The sequence below is a fragment of the Pempheris klunzingeri genome, chromosome 24 (genome assembly GCF_042242105.1).
Source record: "Pempheris klunzingeri isolate RE-2024b chromosome 24, fPemKlu1.hap1, whole genome shotgun sequence".
Lineage (NCBI taxonomy): Eukaryota > Metazoa > Chordata > Actinopteri > Acropomatiformes > Pempheridae > Pempheris > Pempheris klunzingeri.
In genome coordinates this window covers 1,296,139-1,311,659 of record NC_092035.1, presented here as the reverse complement: position 1 = coordinate 1,311,659, position 15,521 = coordinate 1,296,139, and the positions used below count along the sequence as shown (strand labels likewise).

Genomic DNA, 15,521 nt, shown 5'->3' with positions numbered 1-15,521 from the left:
AATAAAATAATTTCTGCATCCACAAGCTCAGAGTGACGGAGATATACGAAGTTATTCAGGGTGTCTACGTGTATCAGAAAGTTACAAAATATGGTGGTATGAACCATGTTTAAAAATAAGACTAAATGAAAAACCATTTTGTCCAAATGTGTTTATTAATGTGACTCTCAGACTTTTTATTAATTAACATGAATCTAAGCCGTTTTAAGGACTGTCATTTCTGAAAAAGCAGAAAAACAGGAGCTTCATGACGCCACTTGTCAGGAAGCGTCTTTAGACACAAACACACATGATTTTGTGGTTTTAAAACAAAAGAAATATCAACTAAAAGACTCGGATGCTTGGAATTAAAAAGAAAAAGTTATTTTATTGAATACATTTGAGTAAAAGTTAAAGATGTTGCGTTTAAAGTCAAATAAATCCCCTTTCTTCAACTCTACCAAGGCAGAAACATGTTCAGGTTATGGCTGTTTTTAGTTTCGACCGTTTTCTGTAGTTGATTCAGTGAATTATGGAGAAAAACATCCATTAAAATCTCATTTACATCTTCAATCAGCAGCTTGTTTCAAGATTTAATAAAAATAGAAAAGTTGTTTTATTTAATGACATTTTTCATCTAAAAATCTAAAATCTGAGCGCTAATTAAAACCAGCTTAAGTTCCCTCCTTTAAAATAAAAGCTTAAAAACAAGATTCTAAAGATGAGTCCGTTAAAAACAGCACTTTTGCTATGGAAGTTCTGAATGGTCGTCTGTGTGTGCGTCCTACTGCTCGGGCTCATCTGAACAGTCCCACCACTTTCTTCTTCTTTGGTTTGGAGGACGGTCGCTCTGCAGGGCCAGACGGCGCCGGTAGAGACTGGAAGACAAAAAAGTTGTTTTTAGCATCTTTACATTCTTTTAAATCCATTTTTTACACCAATATGTCTTGTTATTACACTGTTCTTTACATTTCATCTCTCATATCTTTTATAAGTTGTAAAACTTCACTTTGTTTTATCTGAATAGCTAAATTATTCAGTTTCACAGCCACTGACTGATGGAACTGAGGCTTTAAATAAATCTGTAACCAGACTTTGTCGGTTATTTTTGTGGGAAAATGAGAATCAGGCCGAGGTACCTGCTGGACTGTGGGTCTGTCGGCCATCTTGGCTCCGGCTGCGTCCTCCTGTCCGTCCTCAGCGCTGACAGATCCGCCTGGAGTCAAAATCAATACACATAAATATAATATAAAGTTAGATAAAATAAAAAACAAAATGATATAAAATAATTGAGAATACGTGTATTTAGTGTTACAATATTATATATATTATAATCCAGCATACACTAAAATAATGTAATATGAATAAAAATATTACAAATAAAAAGAATAAACATAAAGAGGAAGAAGACAAAGAAAATGAAGAAGAGGAATAATACGAAGAAGAAAAGGAAGAGTAAGAAGGCGAAGAGGAAGAGGAGGCCATCTTCAGACCAAGAGACGAGGTGAGCTCTGGGTCTTCGGCGGGCGGCTCGTCTTCCTCAGACAGTTTGCGTTTCTGTGTGCGTGCGTTTCCGTGGGCGACGACGGCGGCGTACAGGCGCTGGAGGTCGCTGTCGAAGCCCAGAGCGTCCCGCTGCTCGGAGCAGAGCCGAGGAAGAGCCTGATGGGAAACGGAGGACAAGAACAGATTTTTTTTATTACAGTTTGACTTTTATTTTGGTAGGTGAGACAAACTTCCTGCTTCCCGTCTGACCCACTGACAAACTTCCTTATTTAAATTAATGGCTTAAATTAGTGGCTTGGGTTTGGTGGTTAAGGTGTCACTGCTAACCTTACCTGGCCCTTTAATGGTTACCATGGCGATAAGTGAGGATAAATGAGCCATTGGCTGTAAATGAAAACAAAAGTATTAATAATAATATAAAACATATCTTATTCTTATATTCTATATTAATGATTCTTCATTAAGCACCAAATATATAAAAACTGAACCTGATTCTGATTTTATCGATTTAAAAATGTTTTTTTTATTGCTTCTGCTATCAGAACTGTTTCCATAGTAACAAGGACAAGAAGAACAAGAGGACAAAGAAGAAGAAGACGGGGAAGAGAGAGAAGAAGATGAAGAAGAGGAAGAAGGTGAAGAAAAGAAAGAAGACAAAGAACAAGAGACAGAGGAACATGAAGATGAAGTAGAAGAAGATAAAGCAGAAGAAGACGAGGAGGAAGAATAAGAGGAAGAGGAGAAGGAGGAAGAGGAAGAAGAAGAAGAGGAAGAACAGGACAGAGAGGAAGAGGAAGGAGAAGAAGAGGAGGAAGATGAAGAAGAAGAGGAAGAAGATGAAGAAGAGGATGATGAAGACCACACTGAGATTCTGCAGCTTTAACACCAACAAACCAATAAAACCGGAGGGAAACAGCCAGCGGCTGAAAACATGGCCGCCGCGTCCTCGCGGTGCTTCGGGCGTGTTTGTTTTACGGCTCGGCGACGGCTGGAGTCACATGTCTGAGGTGTGACGGGGGGGCGGGGCGGCGATAAGCCTCTAATCAAAGCTGCATTATGGGACAACACACACACACAGGCGGACAGATAAGGGTGCGTGTAAACTCCAGCGACATTATGCAAACGCACGCCGACGCGCAGAAAAACACTCACTGTTCACTAAGTCCTGCTTTTTTCCCCCGATGGAGAAGACAAACTCTCCAAATTAGCTCCTCAAATATTGACCGGCAGGAATCGGTGGTCTCCCGCTCGCTGTCGGAGGGCCGAGGGGCTCCTAAACACACTGCGGTCGAGTTTCGAGGTTTCGCATTGATTTATTTTTGTTATTTGTTTGTTTAAATATCGTAAAAATAAATGTAAACGCTCTGGTGGGGCTCAGCGCTGCTTTGGGCACAGAGACACCAATGTGCCGAGGGGGGAGAGACAGCAGCAGAAAGCCCACCTTATTCTCTCTTTCTATTCCCTCCTCACCTTCCTCACCCTCCTCACCCTCCTCACCCTCCGCCAGCTCTCTTCACATTATTTGATGTGAAATTTGTTGGATCCGGCTGCCCTGAAGTGCTAAAATCCCCTACGGAAGTCCATTTCTGCCAAAAATAAAACAAGTGAGTGATAAACGATGACACACTGGGCACAATTTATATGGCAAAGGCGCAGCGAGCAGCCAGAGAGTCTCAGCCAATCACAGCACTGATCTAAAACAGCTCAGCCAATCACAGAGAAGCACAGCTCATCAATGGGAAGATGGACGGATGTTTTTTGTAAACCTAACCAATCAGGACGGTCATACTTAAAGCTAACCAATCAGAAGAGGGTCATACCTAAAGCTAACCAATCGGAGGCGGGTCATACCTAAAGCTAACCAATCGGAGGCGGCTCATACCTAAAGCTAACCAATCAGAAGCGGGTCATACCTAAACCTAACCAATCGGAGGCGGGTCATACCTAAACCTAACCAATCGGAGGCGGGTCATACCTAAACCTAACTAATCGGAAGCAGGTCATACCTAAACCTAACCAATTAGAGGGCAAAGAAAACTCATGTGTCACTTCTGGCTTCTGGAAAGGAAACGGCAGGTGAGGAATAAAAAGCTGATTACAGCAGGTCAGTGACCTCTCGATTGTTTTGTTGGAGCTGAGTCATGTTCTGGAAAGTTCCTCCCAGCTCTTGTAACAGAACAAAGTCCTCCAACAACGGGGAAAGGAGGAGGAGGAGGAGGAGGAGGAGGAGGAGGAGGAGGAGGAGGAGGAGTGCTCACCTGGTGGCCACACCTCCAAAGAGAGGAAGGAGACGGTTGGCGTTCCTCTATTATTAGCAGGTAAACAGTGAGGATGGTGAGGGGTTCTGGTGCCGAAGAGTCTCACACTCGCTCGCCCCTGTGCTGCCGACCTCATGTTTACCCTCCCTCATTCCTCTCCACCTCAGCTTCCCGTCCCGCTTCGGACGGAGTGATGCACCGGCTTCTGTGTGAACCCCCTGAGGAGTCCAGGTCAACAGACGCAGGAGAACAACGACGGCGAGCGGCTGTGGTCGTTGTGATCAGGTGCAACAAAGCTGATTCACAGACAATCTTGATTACAAGTTGCATGAATTAAATTCAGCACACGCAAAGCACACCAAATCTCTTTTGCATATTTAGGGTGCAAAATAACTGGTAAGTGTGTGACAGCATCATGGAAAGGATCCCTACAGAGAGAGACCTGGAAGATCCTTTTGGTTTAACCACAAACAGCACACACACCAGACTACATTCACTAAAACAGGGATTTTAGAGAACAGGACACAGGAGCTGCTGGTCTGCTGCTGCTTCCATCAGTTAGTTAGTTTGTATTACTGTGTATTAGACAAATGTTGTGTTGGATCTACACTAACCCTTTCAAACACTAAAGTCACACAAAAACACAAACACACTAACTGATCGAGGCAGCAGTAGGCCAGCAACATGGGTGTAAAATCGTTGTTTTAGTGAATGTAGTCTGGTGTGTGTGCAGAGAGCGATATAACGGCTGTTTGTGGTTAAACCAAAAGGATCTTCCAGGTCTCTCTCTGTAGGGATCCTTTCCATGATGCTGTCACACACTTAGAATAACACTCTGAGCCTGTCAGTGGATCAAACAAGCTCTTTTAGTGGACCTACTGTGATCAGGTGCAGTTGTCCCAAAGGATCACGTTGCAGCCATTGCAGCCCGTTTGGTGGCTGCTGGCTGAGGTGATCTACTGGACCAGTTCCAACACTTTTACTACCTACCAGTCACTCAGACACCAGGATGTGTACTATAGGGCCCAGGCTTAAAATTACTGGAGTGATCCTTTAATAAAAAATACAGTCCAGGTCTGACACCTGAAACCATCTGTTAGCAGAGAACGGCCTTATGATCCTACATTTACTGGAGGTCACATGATAACCACTCGATAACAACTAAGAGTTGTTTTTCAAAAGGACTTTGATATTTCCAGACACACTTCAGGGGGAAAAGCTTTGAAAAGAACAGGTAGAAATGTGGAACGCTGATAAATTTATGATGCCTTAATTGGCCCCAAACCAGACAGCTCAATAACAAATGAGTCAAACTGTATTTTTAGCCTCCCACTAGTCAACAGTGAGGTGACATACGCAGAAACGTGGACGGTGTAAAGCAAACACCAAACAGAGGCAGGTCAAATCTCCACCGTGGGCTTCACGACACGAGCGCTTCAAATGACGCCATCCTCATCTTCGCTTCATTTACCTTTCTCCTCGCCTGCTGTCGTCACGTCTCCCTTCAGGGCCGTGACGCACAGACAAGCTGCTAATCTGAGCCAAACGTCCCATAAAGGGTCACAACAATAAAGCACCTGCTCTGGAGCAGGACATTTTGAAGCAAAGACGAATATCAGCTAATGTTCTAGCAGAGTTATCTGTTATTATTACTCTTATTGGAATCGGCCTTTAACTTCAGCTTTGTGTTTACGAGTTTGGGGGGAAAAAAAATAAAGAAAATTTGTTGTATTTGGTCTTAAAAATCTCTTAAAACGCTGCTTTATCACATTAAATGTCGTGAATAAAACGCAGCATCGCGCCCGGCGTGCTCACGTGCCGACGAGCGCTGCAGCCGTGTTTTGAGCTGCTGCTCTCATGTTTTGCTCGCAGTCTCATGATGTCTTTGCGGGACGCCGCACTCGGCCCGGTCCAGGCCGGGGCTCGGCCCGGCGGCCGGCAGCTGAAGGAGGCGAGCAGCCAGGCCACAGAGGGCCTAATTACAGAGCCGCACCGGGGACAACCCTGTGGAAACTGTGTGCAACTGACAGCAGCAGGAGGAGGAGGAGGAGGAGGAGCTGCTGTATGGAGATGGGTTTTGTTTTGTTTCTCCTGAGAAAGTGTTTAAACAGGTAATCATTAGCTCCAGTCCTGGTTTCTAGTCAATAAAATGTCAGAAAATAGGTTCCCCGAGTCCAGCAGTGACAGTATTCAGTTTAGATAGAAGATATAAAACAGCAGAGTTTTTAGAAGTAATGGCTTCATTTAATGCTGTTAGATGATTCTTCAGTCAAACGCACAATAAGAGATGAAGCTGTGAGGAAGAGTGTTTTATTGCTATTATATCATATTGATTGATGAGAATTTGATTTAGTGCCATTAGAGAAGCTTTGTTTGTTGTTGTGTAAAACGTAGGACCCCTTGCTGCTTTCTTTAATTTAGTTTCATTTTAACTTCCAATACAGAGCAAGAGACTGAGTTTACAGCTAATGCTAACTGTCACGTGTCCCTAGCTGAGCTTTTATGAGTAAAGTGTAGTTAAAATACACACATCGATATCATAAAAGCACATTATACTGCAGATATGGAATGACAGGAAGATACCGACAACAAAAATAATAATGTAGAGTCCAATTAGCTTAAAATGTGTGCAGCTCTGGTTTGCTGTTATAATTAAGATTAGTGTGTTTGGAGTCGACGACCTTTTATAGAGGAAGTTGATTGTTCACATTTATATCGACGATGTGATGTTTTATCCTCCTAGTTGTTCTGTTACATTCACGTCTTTGAACGCATCTGGAGAGATGTTTTAGTGTGCGATAGTGGTGATTTAATCGTTTTGTCTGTCGATTATATAAAGTTTCTTCTCCTACGTGTCATAAAAGCGAAAACTTCCTTGGACAAGCTAAACGTAAAGATCGTTTCCAACAACTAACATAGATAGTTTTAGGAGGATAAACTTGACGGCCCCTACGAATCCCACAAGAACACCGAAAATGGTGGAGAAAAAAAAGCAGTTTATCTTTATTTTTTCTCTTTATTTCATCTATTATAAGATGAGCAGCAGTATTTAACCAGGAAGCTAAATATTCTGAGTTCAACATCACTTTCATGTCGCCTTCAGCCTCGCCTTCTTACCACCGGCGCCCTGAATTCCTCAGGTATGTGAGATAAAGAGCCGCTCGCTGCTGTTTATGAGAGTCAATGATTTACTGAGGAGAAGGAGGAGGAGGAGGAGGAGGAGGAGGAGGCCACCTACAGCCTTCTTTTTCCTCCTCCTGCCCTGCTAACTCTCTTGTTACATCTCCATTAAACAATCCCTTCGCCCCAGTGAAACGTGGCTCTGAACTGGCCCACAATGAGCATTTCAGATGCTAAAACCGTTGATAAACACGTTCATGAAGGTAAATCAGCTTTAGAGGCAGCAGCTCTTGCTTGACGGGCTTTCTTTGCCCAGCGTTTTGTCTCTCAGGTGGATAAGACGCTGCTCAGGGATGAAGACGGTTCAATAATCTCTTTTGAAGGTTTTCCTGTAAAATCGGTGTGACGGGGTGCGATTAGAATATTCTTAAAACTGCAGTGACGGCAATAAATCATTCGACTCTGATCTGATCGATATCTGCAGCTTCTCCTCCTTCTGTCTTTCGCTGCTTAGAGCCAAAGTGTGTATTTTGGAATCCATCACCCGCTGTGGTCAGTAGTTTCCTGCCCTGCTCTTAACTTAGAGGCTCTGGTTGAAGCAAACAGATATTAGGATTTGACTCCTCCTGCTGTGCCACTGCAGGGCGTCACGTGGAGAGCTACGTAGCATTTAGGGATAATTTCTACACCCGTTTGAGCACATAATCATTACTTATAGTGGAAGACGAAACTCTGCGCATCACTGCACTGTAAAGAAGAAAGAAATCCTTTTGTTTTTGAGCTCACTCAGTTCAAAAAGCTCAATTTGAGCGAGAAAAGCAGGACATTTAGATTAAGGAACGCCAGATTTGGAAGCAAGCGGCGCAGAAAGGCAACACTTTGGCTCCAGCGAGGTGTTTTGGTCAGACGCGGCCACTAATTGTCAGATGTCGTTATTCTGCCGCGCGGTTGCTGTGGAGCTGCGAAGCCGCCGTCTCATGAAACAGGAAGTGGGCGACGTTCCCAAACGGTGACAATTCAATTCAGGACTGACAAGTGTGACGCTGCTGCTGCTGCTGCTGCACGAGTCACTGCGCCGAAAACACACCATGCGTCACCACGACACACACACACACAATAAAATAAAAAAAATAAAAAGCAGCCTCAGTGACACACACACCAACACTCAGCTCTGAAAAACCAAAAGCATGCGTCACAGCCTGCTCTGTGTGGACCAGCAGACACTCCCCTCTGTCAGGTCAACACACACACACACACACACACACACACACACACACACACACACACACACACACACACACACACACACACACACACACACACACACACACACACACACACACACACACACACACACACACACACACACACACACACTCCAAATTTAGGTCCTAAGGGAAGCTGATGTGATCCTAAAAGGATTTGAACTTTTTTTTTTTTTTCATCCTTCAGCTCCATGACCAGCTTTAGCCTGTGCCCAAGTTAAATCCAACTGTGTGTGAGTGTGTGTGTGTGTGTGTGTGTGTGTGTGTGTGTGTGTGTGTGTGTGTGTGTGTGTGTGTGTGTGTGTGTGTGTGTATCAGTGGGAAGCGCATGCTAATTCCACCCATGTAAATGTTGACCTGAGCTGGGTGGGGTGTTTGTGTGGTGGCGGCCTGGGGAGGGGCTTTCATGGAAAGCTGCAGGAGAAAATAAAAGCTCCTGCTCCTGTCATCATCGTCTCTTTCACTGTCCCGCTGCCCTTCGCTCTCCCCTTGGTGTGGGAAACGAAGGCCACAAACGGCACACACACACACACACACACACACTTGTGGAAATGGTGAAAGAGTGGCTGATGAGGCGGAAGATTTCTGGAGCTATTTGTCTGCTCTGCTCTCTGTTGGCACCAGGAACGTAAATAACCGAGTAAATGTCAAAGAAGTTCAAGTTCAAGGAAGAAAAACTGAAGCTGAAACTGAAGCTGGGTGGTTTTCACAAGATGCGTACACACTGTGTGTGTGTGTGTGTGTGTGTGTGTGTGTGTGTGTGTGTGTGTGTTGTACCTGCGGCTCCGATCTGTTTTTTTTCCATTTATATGCTGCGTTTTAAAAAGGAACATTTCGGGAAATAGGGGACTTAGCTTAGCTTAGCATAAAGACTGGAAACGGGGGCAAACTGCTAGCCTGTCGCCGTCCGAAGCTAACAAAGTGTTGTCGTTCACCGGCCTCACGGTTAAGTAGTCATCACACCTTCAAACAAATAACAATAAATAACTGTAAGTTATTACAACAAGAATCATAAAGTATTAACAGGAAATTTATCTTTACAAATATGTCAAAGTTTGTAGTTTTTGGGGACTATTTTCATCGGCGGATGAATTCAATTCAACTCCTCCTAAAGGACCACTGAAGGTGATGGACACCATTTGACAGACAGTTTGTGTCTTTGACTTTTATCAATCTAAAAACTGTCTAGTTTGTAACTAAAGTTTGGTTTGTTTTGTTGAAAATAACCAGATATGAGTTCAGAGGTAGCATGAAGGCGTCGCACGATGAGCGCCGCCATGGAGACGGACGGAGACAGACGGCAAACACACACACACACACACACACAAAAGCATGCAAAAGCCCTTCCCTGATAGATAAATACTACACACACACGCCAAACGCCCTCACACACACACACACACACACACACACGGTCCATCCAGTGTGTGATTCTCTCTTTAACGTGTCCCAGCGACATTTTTCCCAGACAAGTTTTGCGTCGGTTTGGACTTTGGTCTGGAGGCGGCCTCTACGCAGCCCGGAGGAATCTGCCACGAGTAAGAAGACTTTGATCCACAGCAGCATTCCTCTTCTTCTTCTTCTTCTTCTTCTTCTTCTTCTTCTTCTTCTTCTTCTTCTGTGGTGTCCGACGATGTGATCACCCAGAGAACAGAGAACAGAGCCGCCACTGTGGCCCTGATGGAACTTTCCATGACTCTCCGTACCTGAGCTGGACGGCTTCCACCGCCTAAAGAAAGACCTTTTCCTGGTTTGTCCTTTTAGACAAACAGCATCAACCAACAGTCTGGTTTCCTCTCTGAAAACCACCCATGATGCAACAGCCCAGGAGACAAACAAACAAATGAGAATTTACACTGCGGTGTTTTCCCGCAGAGTGATGTATGGGGGGGAAAGTTCCCTCTGATCAGGTGCGCTGATGTTCACCTTTAAAAGCTCCGTGACCTTCGTGTGAAATGAGATTTGACATTTTTCAAACAATGTGTCTCTTCTGCAGAGAAACCCGAACACCAAAGGGGCACGAGGCGTCCAGCTAATGATCTTATGATATATTCACAGAGAAATGTCTCAGTGGATAGGATGACGCCTCGGCAGACATCCCCACCAGTCAGGAAGATAATAACCCTCTGAGCTCTACAGTTCAAACGCTGCAGGAGGGAGCAGACAGACACCCCCTGAACATTCAACAGGTAGGTCTGAAATACACACACACACACACACACACACACACACACACACACACACACACACACACACACACACACACACACACACACACACACACACACACACACACACACACACACACACACACACACACACACACACACACACACACACACACACACACACACGGGGGGGGGGGCAGCAGTGTGAGAGATGACAGATTCCACACCTAAATACAGTCAACAAAAACTCAAACCCCTTCCCTCGTACTGATTGGCCGACAGTAGCACACACATATGGCGACTTGAAAGCATGTCTCACGGCGGCGGCTCGTGTTTTGGAGGAAGGGGGGGGGGGGAGGCAGAGCGCCGGCTGTCCTAGTGGCCGCAGTGTTTTATCATGTGGTTCCTGCCGCGCTAGCCACAGCTGGTTAACGATTGGGAATGAAGCTGAGGGGACGGCGAAGACAGGCCCGAACGACGTGTGTGTGTGTGTGTGTGTGTGTGTGTGTGTGTGGCGCTGACCTCTCACCTTTGATATGAAGTCCTCTCTGTAGGTTTGCTCCTCAAAAGCGTCCGTCTGCAGCCGCTCTGGGTTCAAACACACACACACACACCTGCTGATTACTTTCTCCATCAACACATTGATTGTTTGGTTTGTAACACAATGCTCAGTGTGTCCCACAAACAGTCTCAACATTATTCAGTCTGCCGGCATTTAAAACCACATCATGTTTTTTCTCACAAGAAACAACTTAACAATTATTAGTATCATGGATGGATTAAGATGGTTGACATTACTCGGTGGAAGGTCAGTCAGATGACCACAACGTCTATAAAGACACAAAAATGACTATAAAGAGATAGAAAACGACCACAAAGACACAAAACGACCACAAAGAGACACAAAACGACCACAAAGAGACACAAAACGACCACAAAGAGACAGAAAATGACCACAGAGACACAAAACGACCACAAAGAGACAGAAAATGACCACAGAGACACAAAACGACCACAGAGACAGAAAACGACCACAAAGAGACAGAAAACGACCACAAAGAGACAGAAAATGACCACAGAGACAGAAAACAACCACAAAGAGACAGAAAATGACCACAAAGACAGAAAACGACCACAAAGAGACAGAAAACGACCACAAAGAGACAGAAAATGACCACAGAGACACAAAACGACCACAGAGACACAAAACGACCACGAAGAGACAGAAAATGACCACAGAGACACAAAACGACCACGAAGAGACAGAAAACAACCACAAAGAGACAGAAAATGACCACAGAGACACAAAACAACCACAAAGAGACAGAAAATGACCACAGAGACACTAAACGACCACAGAGAGACGGTTTGATTTAGAAAAAACATCGTATCTTCTGAACTCTGTGTTTTTTGTGCCGTAAAAACTTTAAACTATTTCTCCTCTGAGATCTCGGAGCGTGGAAGTGAAACACCGTGAACCTCGTACCTCTGCTGAGCGCCGCTCCGTTCTCCCTGTAGTCCTGGATCTCGGCATCCTTCCTCACCAGCAGACCTCCGAGCTGCTCCACCTGCCGCTGCAGCAGGCGGCTCATGGCCAGCAGGGGGCGCACCAGCTGAACACACACCTGGAAACACACACACACACACAGTGCAGATTTAATTTAAAGTTAAATACATACAAGAACGGCAGCATGAGCTCTTTATTTGTTGTTTTATCACTTTGCAAAGCATTTGAAATGTCTTAAACTTTAATTTATATCATTGAATTCTTCCCCTGAATTAAAATACATGTGATTGTTTTAGCATTTATCAAATAATTACATTAATATTGCTGACGTGCCAAAAAAGCAGCTTTTTTAGAGCACTTTTCAGGTACATACATCGTTGAAGTGAAGCATTTACCAAACTTTCAAGACTTTGTATGAACCCTGAAAATACTTAGAGTCAAGTTTTAAGGGAAGTTTTTAATTTTTGAGTTAAATTTAGAGATTTTCACCAGGTGCCAAAACCAAACCAGAACCAGAAAATAGCCTCATCCACTGCAGCTCAGACCGACAGGTGGACCGTACCACAGTGACAGGGGCAGGGGTGCAGTGAAACTCCCAGTAGAACGGCAGCCCTGCCAGCTCGCTCTTCAGCTTCATGGTGACGTTTCCGTCCTCCTGCCGAGTCAGAGAAAACTGGGCGCCCCCGCCGAGTCGCCCGTCACCCCCTGACAGACAGGGCTGAACCACCTCGCACAGGTGGGAGAAGAAGGCTTTGACCGGGGCTCGCAAACGTCTGTTCAGCTCCTGGGGAGGAAGGAAACTGGGGTTAGCTATCAAAAAGGAATGAGAAACTCATCTTTTAATGATTCTTTGGTTTACAGGGTAACTCTGGTATTTCTAAAAGGTACTAAAAGTGTTGGAACTGGTCCAGTAGATCAAAGTAGGTCCATTAAAAGAGCTTGTTTGATCCACTGACAGGCTCAGAGTGTTATTCTAAGTGTGTGACAGCATCATGGAAAGGATCCCTACAGAGAGAGACCTGGAAGATCCTTTTGGTTTAACCACAAACAGCACACACACCAGACTACATTCACTAAAACAGGGATTTTAGAGAACAGGACACAGGAGCTGCTGCTCATTTGGTTAGTCTATTTGTGTTATTGTGTGTTCAACAAATATTGTGCTGGATCTGAACTAACCCTTTAAAACTGCAAAGTCACACAATAACACAAACAATCTAACCGAATGAGACAGTAGTCGACCTGCTGCTACGGTGTAAAATCACTGTTTTTATCAATAGAGTCTGGTGTCTTTGAAGCCTACTGCCTATGTACCTGAGCTCTCTTCTCGATGGCTCCTGAGTCCATCGCCTCCTCCCACACACAGTGCATGTCCGTCAGCAGGACGTGGTACGCCGCTTCCCCAAACCAGCTCTTGGCGAGGAGCTGGCAGCCGCCGATGCTCACAGGAAGCCAGGGCTGGTGCAGGAGGGCGTCGGTGGGGGCTCCGCTCGCCTCCATCATGGCCCAGAAACAGGACACCTAACAGACTAAACAGAACAGGCAGATTAGTGATGAGCACCAACTACAACTCCCATGGTGCATTTCAGCAGGAAGCATCCAATCAAATTACACTTTGAAGAAGAAACCTGATTTGAATCAATAACATGCTCTGAATCCACTATATTCTTGATAAGCTTCTTCACCATAGCAACAGCAGCCGAGGCTCATGGGTACTGTAGTACTTAGAGTCATCCAGCTATAACATAAACCTATAGAGACATTATATTATCCAGGAAACTCCTGTGTCTCTATCATATTATAATAAGACTCTTAAATTAATATAATATAATATACATACACAACATGCTGCAGGTTAAAGTATTTTCTTTCCACTTTAAGTACAAGCTCCTGCATGTTTAGAGATTGTTCCTTTAAGTGGAAATGCCACTGAACTCCCACACCCAGAACAACACGGTGCGGGTGTAATTTTCTTTTTTATCAAACCTGTTTTCTTAGAATCACTCACCTCGGAGGAATGCGCCCCCAAAGCCTGGACAGAGATGTGTTAAAGCCGCGCTACAGACGCCGTCCCGGCCGCATAATCACCGGCTTGCAGGAGGCAGACCGCAGTGGCAGCTCCTGCGGGTGACCGGCTCCTCTCTGCCGATCTGTAATGGGGCTGTTTTTCGGGGAATAAAACGAGGTATTTCTCGTCAGTGGCCATCTGAAGCACAGTGCACGGTTCAGAGGCTGACTCATGCCAATTTGGAAATCGCAAAGATACCAAATCAGTAACTTTATGACTAGAATATACAGCCATGCAGAGCTGAACGCGGATGCCAGCGGTTAGTGGGTATCAGGAGGGGATGAAGCCCTGACACGCTCTGCTCTCGCCTGTGAGAAAATAACCTCACACCAAACTCCATTCGTAAATCTCTGGATTTTAAATTCCCTTACTTCTCAGTCCACAATTTTACAAAGTACCATATTAGTTTGAGCATTCTCTACATAAGTAGATCATATTCTTTAATTCGGCGAAGTTCTAGCCTGTATAATAAGTACAATAAGCAAAAATACCACATTTTTAAATTGTATTGCCTGACATTGCCAGTGTGGAGCTCCATGGAGAAGAAGCCATGTTTAATGTGAATTCACTACATTACAGATCTAAATTCTGACATGTTGGCTGACATGTCTGACAGGTTTTTGAAGGACGTTTTGTTTGATTGAATCCAAATTAAAGTAGCTTGTATTGACAGAGGGTCACACCAAACTCCTTTTATAAATTTCTGAATTTTTAAGTATCCTTGCTTTAAAACAAATATGTTATAGTTGATCGTTTTGAACAGTGGCTGTGGGAGCTATTCTTCAACTCGGTGACCATTTCGCTAACACTTCCAGCGATCTGTATTGAAAAATGTCCACTTTTAGGTCTAAAGTGCCAGTTGTGAAGGCTAATTCAAGGTAAAACAAGCTAACGAGGAAGTTAGCCACCTGCCGTTGTGGACTTTGTTGAACATAATCAAATGTGGCTCACTCATTCTTCTGCTAAAACAGTTTCACATCACACATCTGGAGACATTTTAAAATACATAAATAAGAAATCATATTTAAAAACTACCAACATTTGTAAAAAGAGACGCTGTTCCTCCGCCGCTTCCTGTTGACACTTCAGAATTCCTACGCCGGCGGGAAACAACAGCGTATTTCAAAGGTTCCGCTTTGTGTCACTTAATTTTTTTGGATTGTAAGACTTAAAGCCGCTTTGATGATAGACTATAAACATCATTACATACCCCTTTTACACTGTAGTAACTTTAAAGGTCATCACTAGGTTAATTGTCCAATACAGACAGATGTAAACAAATACATGCACTCAAGTGCTGTACTTATTTGACAGCTGTAGTTATGCTGCAGATTCAGCTCTTTCATTCAAAATGTAGATAAATCACGACATATTAAGCCACCCAGTAGTATATGAAGTAGCTGGAATGCATTAACACATCACTAATTAGAATCCAGTAATATAATATAGCATATATTTTATGAAATGAGTCAGAATGTATTACTTGAATTTGTATGTAGTTTTTCTCTTGAGCCTGCATCACCCACAATGCAACGTGACTACCAATGATTGAGTCTCACTTACTTAAAGTGACTGATATGAAGATGTGGAGAATATTTTTTTGTTCCTCAGCCACATAATAAGTAATAAGTCAAAATGTAGATTCAGTTC

At 44.1% G+C, this 15,521-nt stretch overlaps 1 protein-coding gene across 1 annotated transcript; it reads right to left on the bottom strand.

Moving 5' to 3' along the window:
* Positions 1-347: 347 nt before the first annotated feature.
* On the bottom strand, positions 348-14,966 carry nhej1 (nonhomologous end-joining factor 1). The gene is made up of 9 exons (XM_070855659.1): positions 14,911-14,966; positions 13,812-13,964; positions 13,118-13,332; positions 12,366-12,587; positions 11,783-11,921; positions 10,826-10,884; positions 1,473-1,641; positions 1,119-1,195; positions 348-857 (listed from the first exon to the last, which is right to left on the bottom strand). The coding sequence occupies exons 3-9, from the start codon at positions 13,304-13,306 to the stop codon at positions 777-779; spliced, it is 936 nt and encodes a 311-aa protein (XP_070711760.1). The 5' UTR covers positions 13,307-13,332; positions 13,812-13,964; positions 14,911-14,966; the 3' UTR covers positions 348-776.
* Between the last annotated feature and the right edge of the window lie 555 nt (positions 14,967-15,521).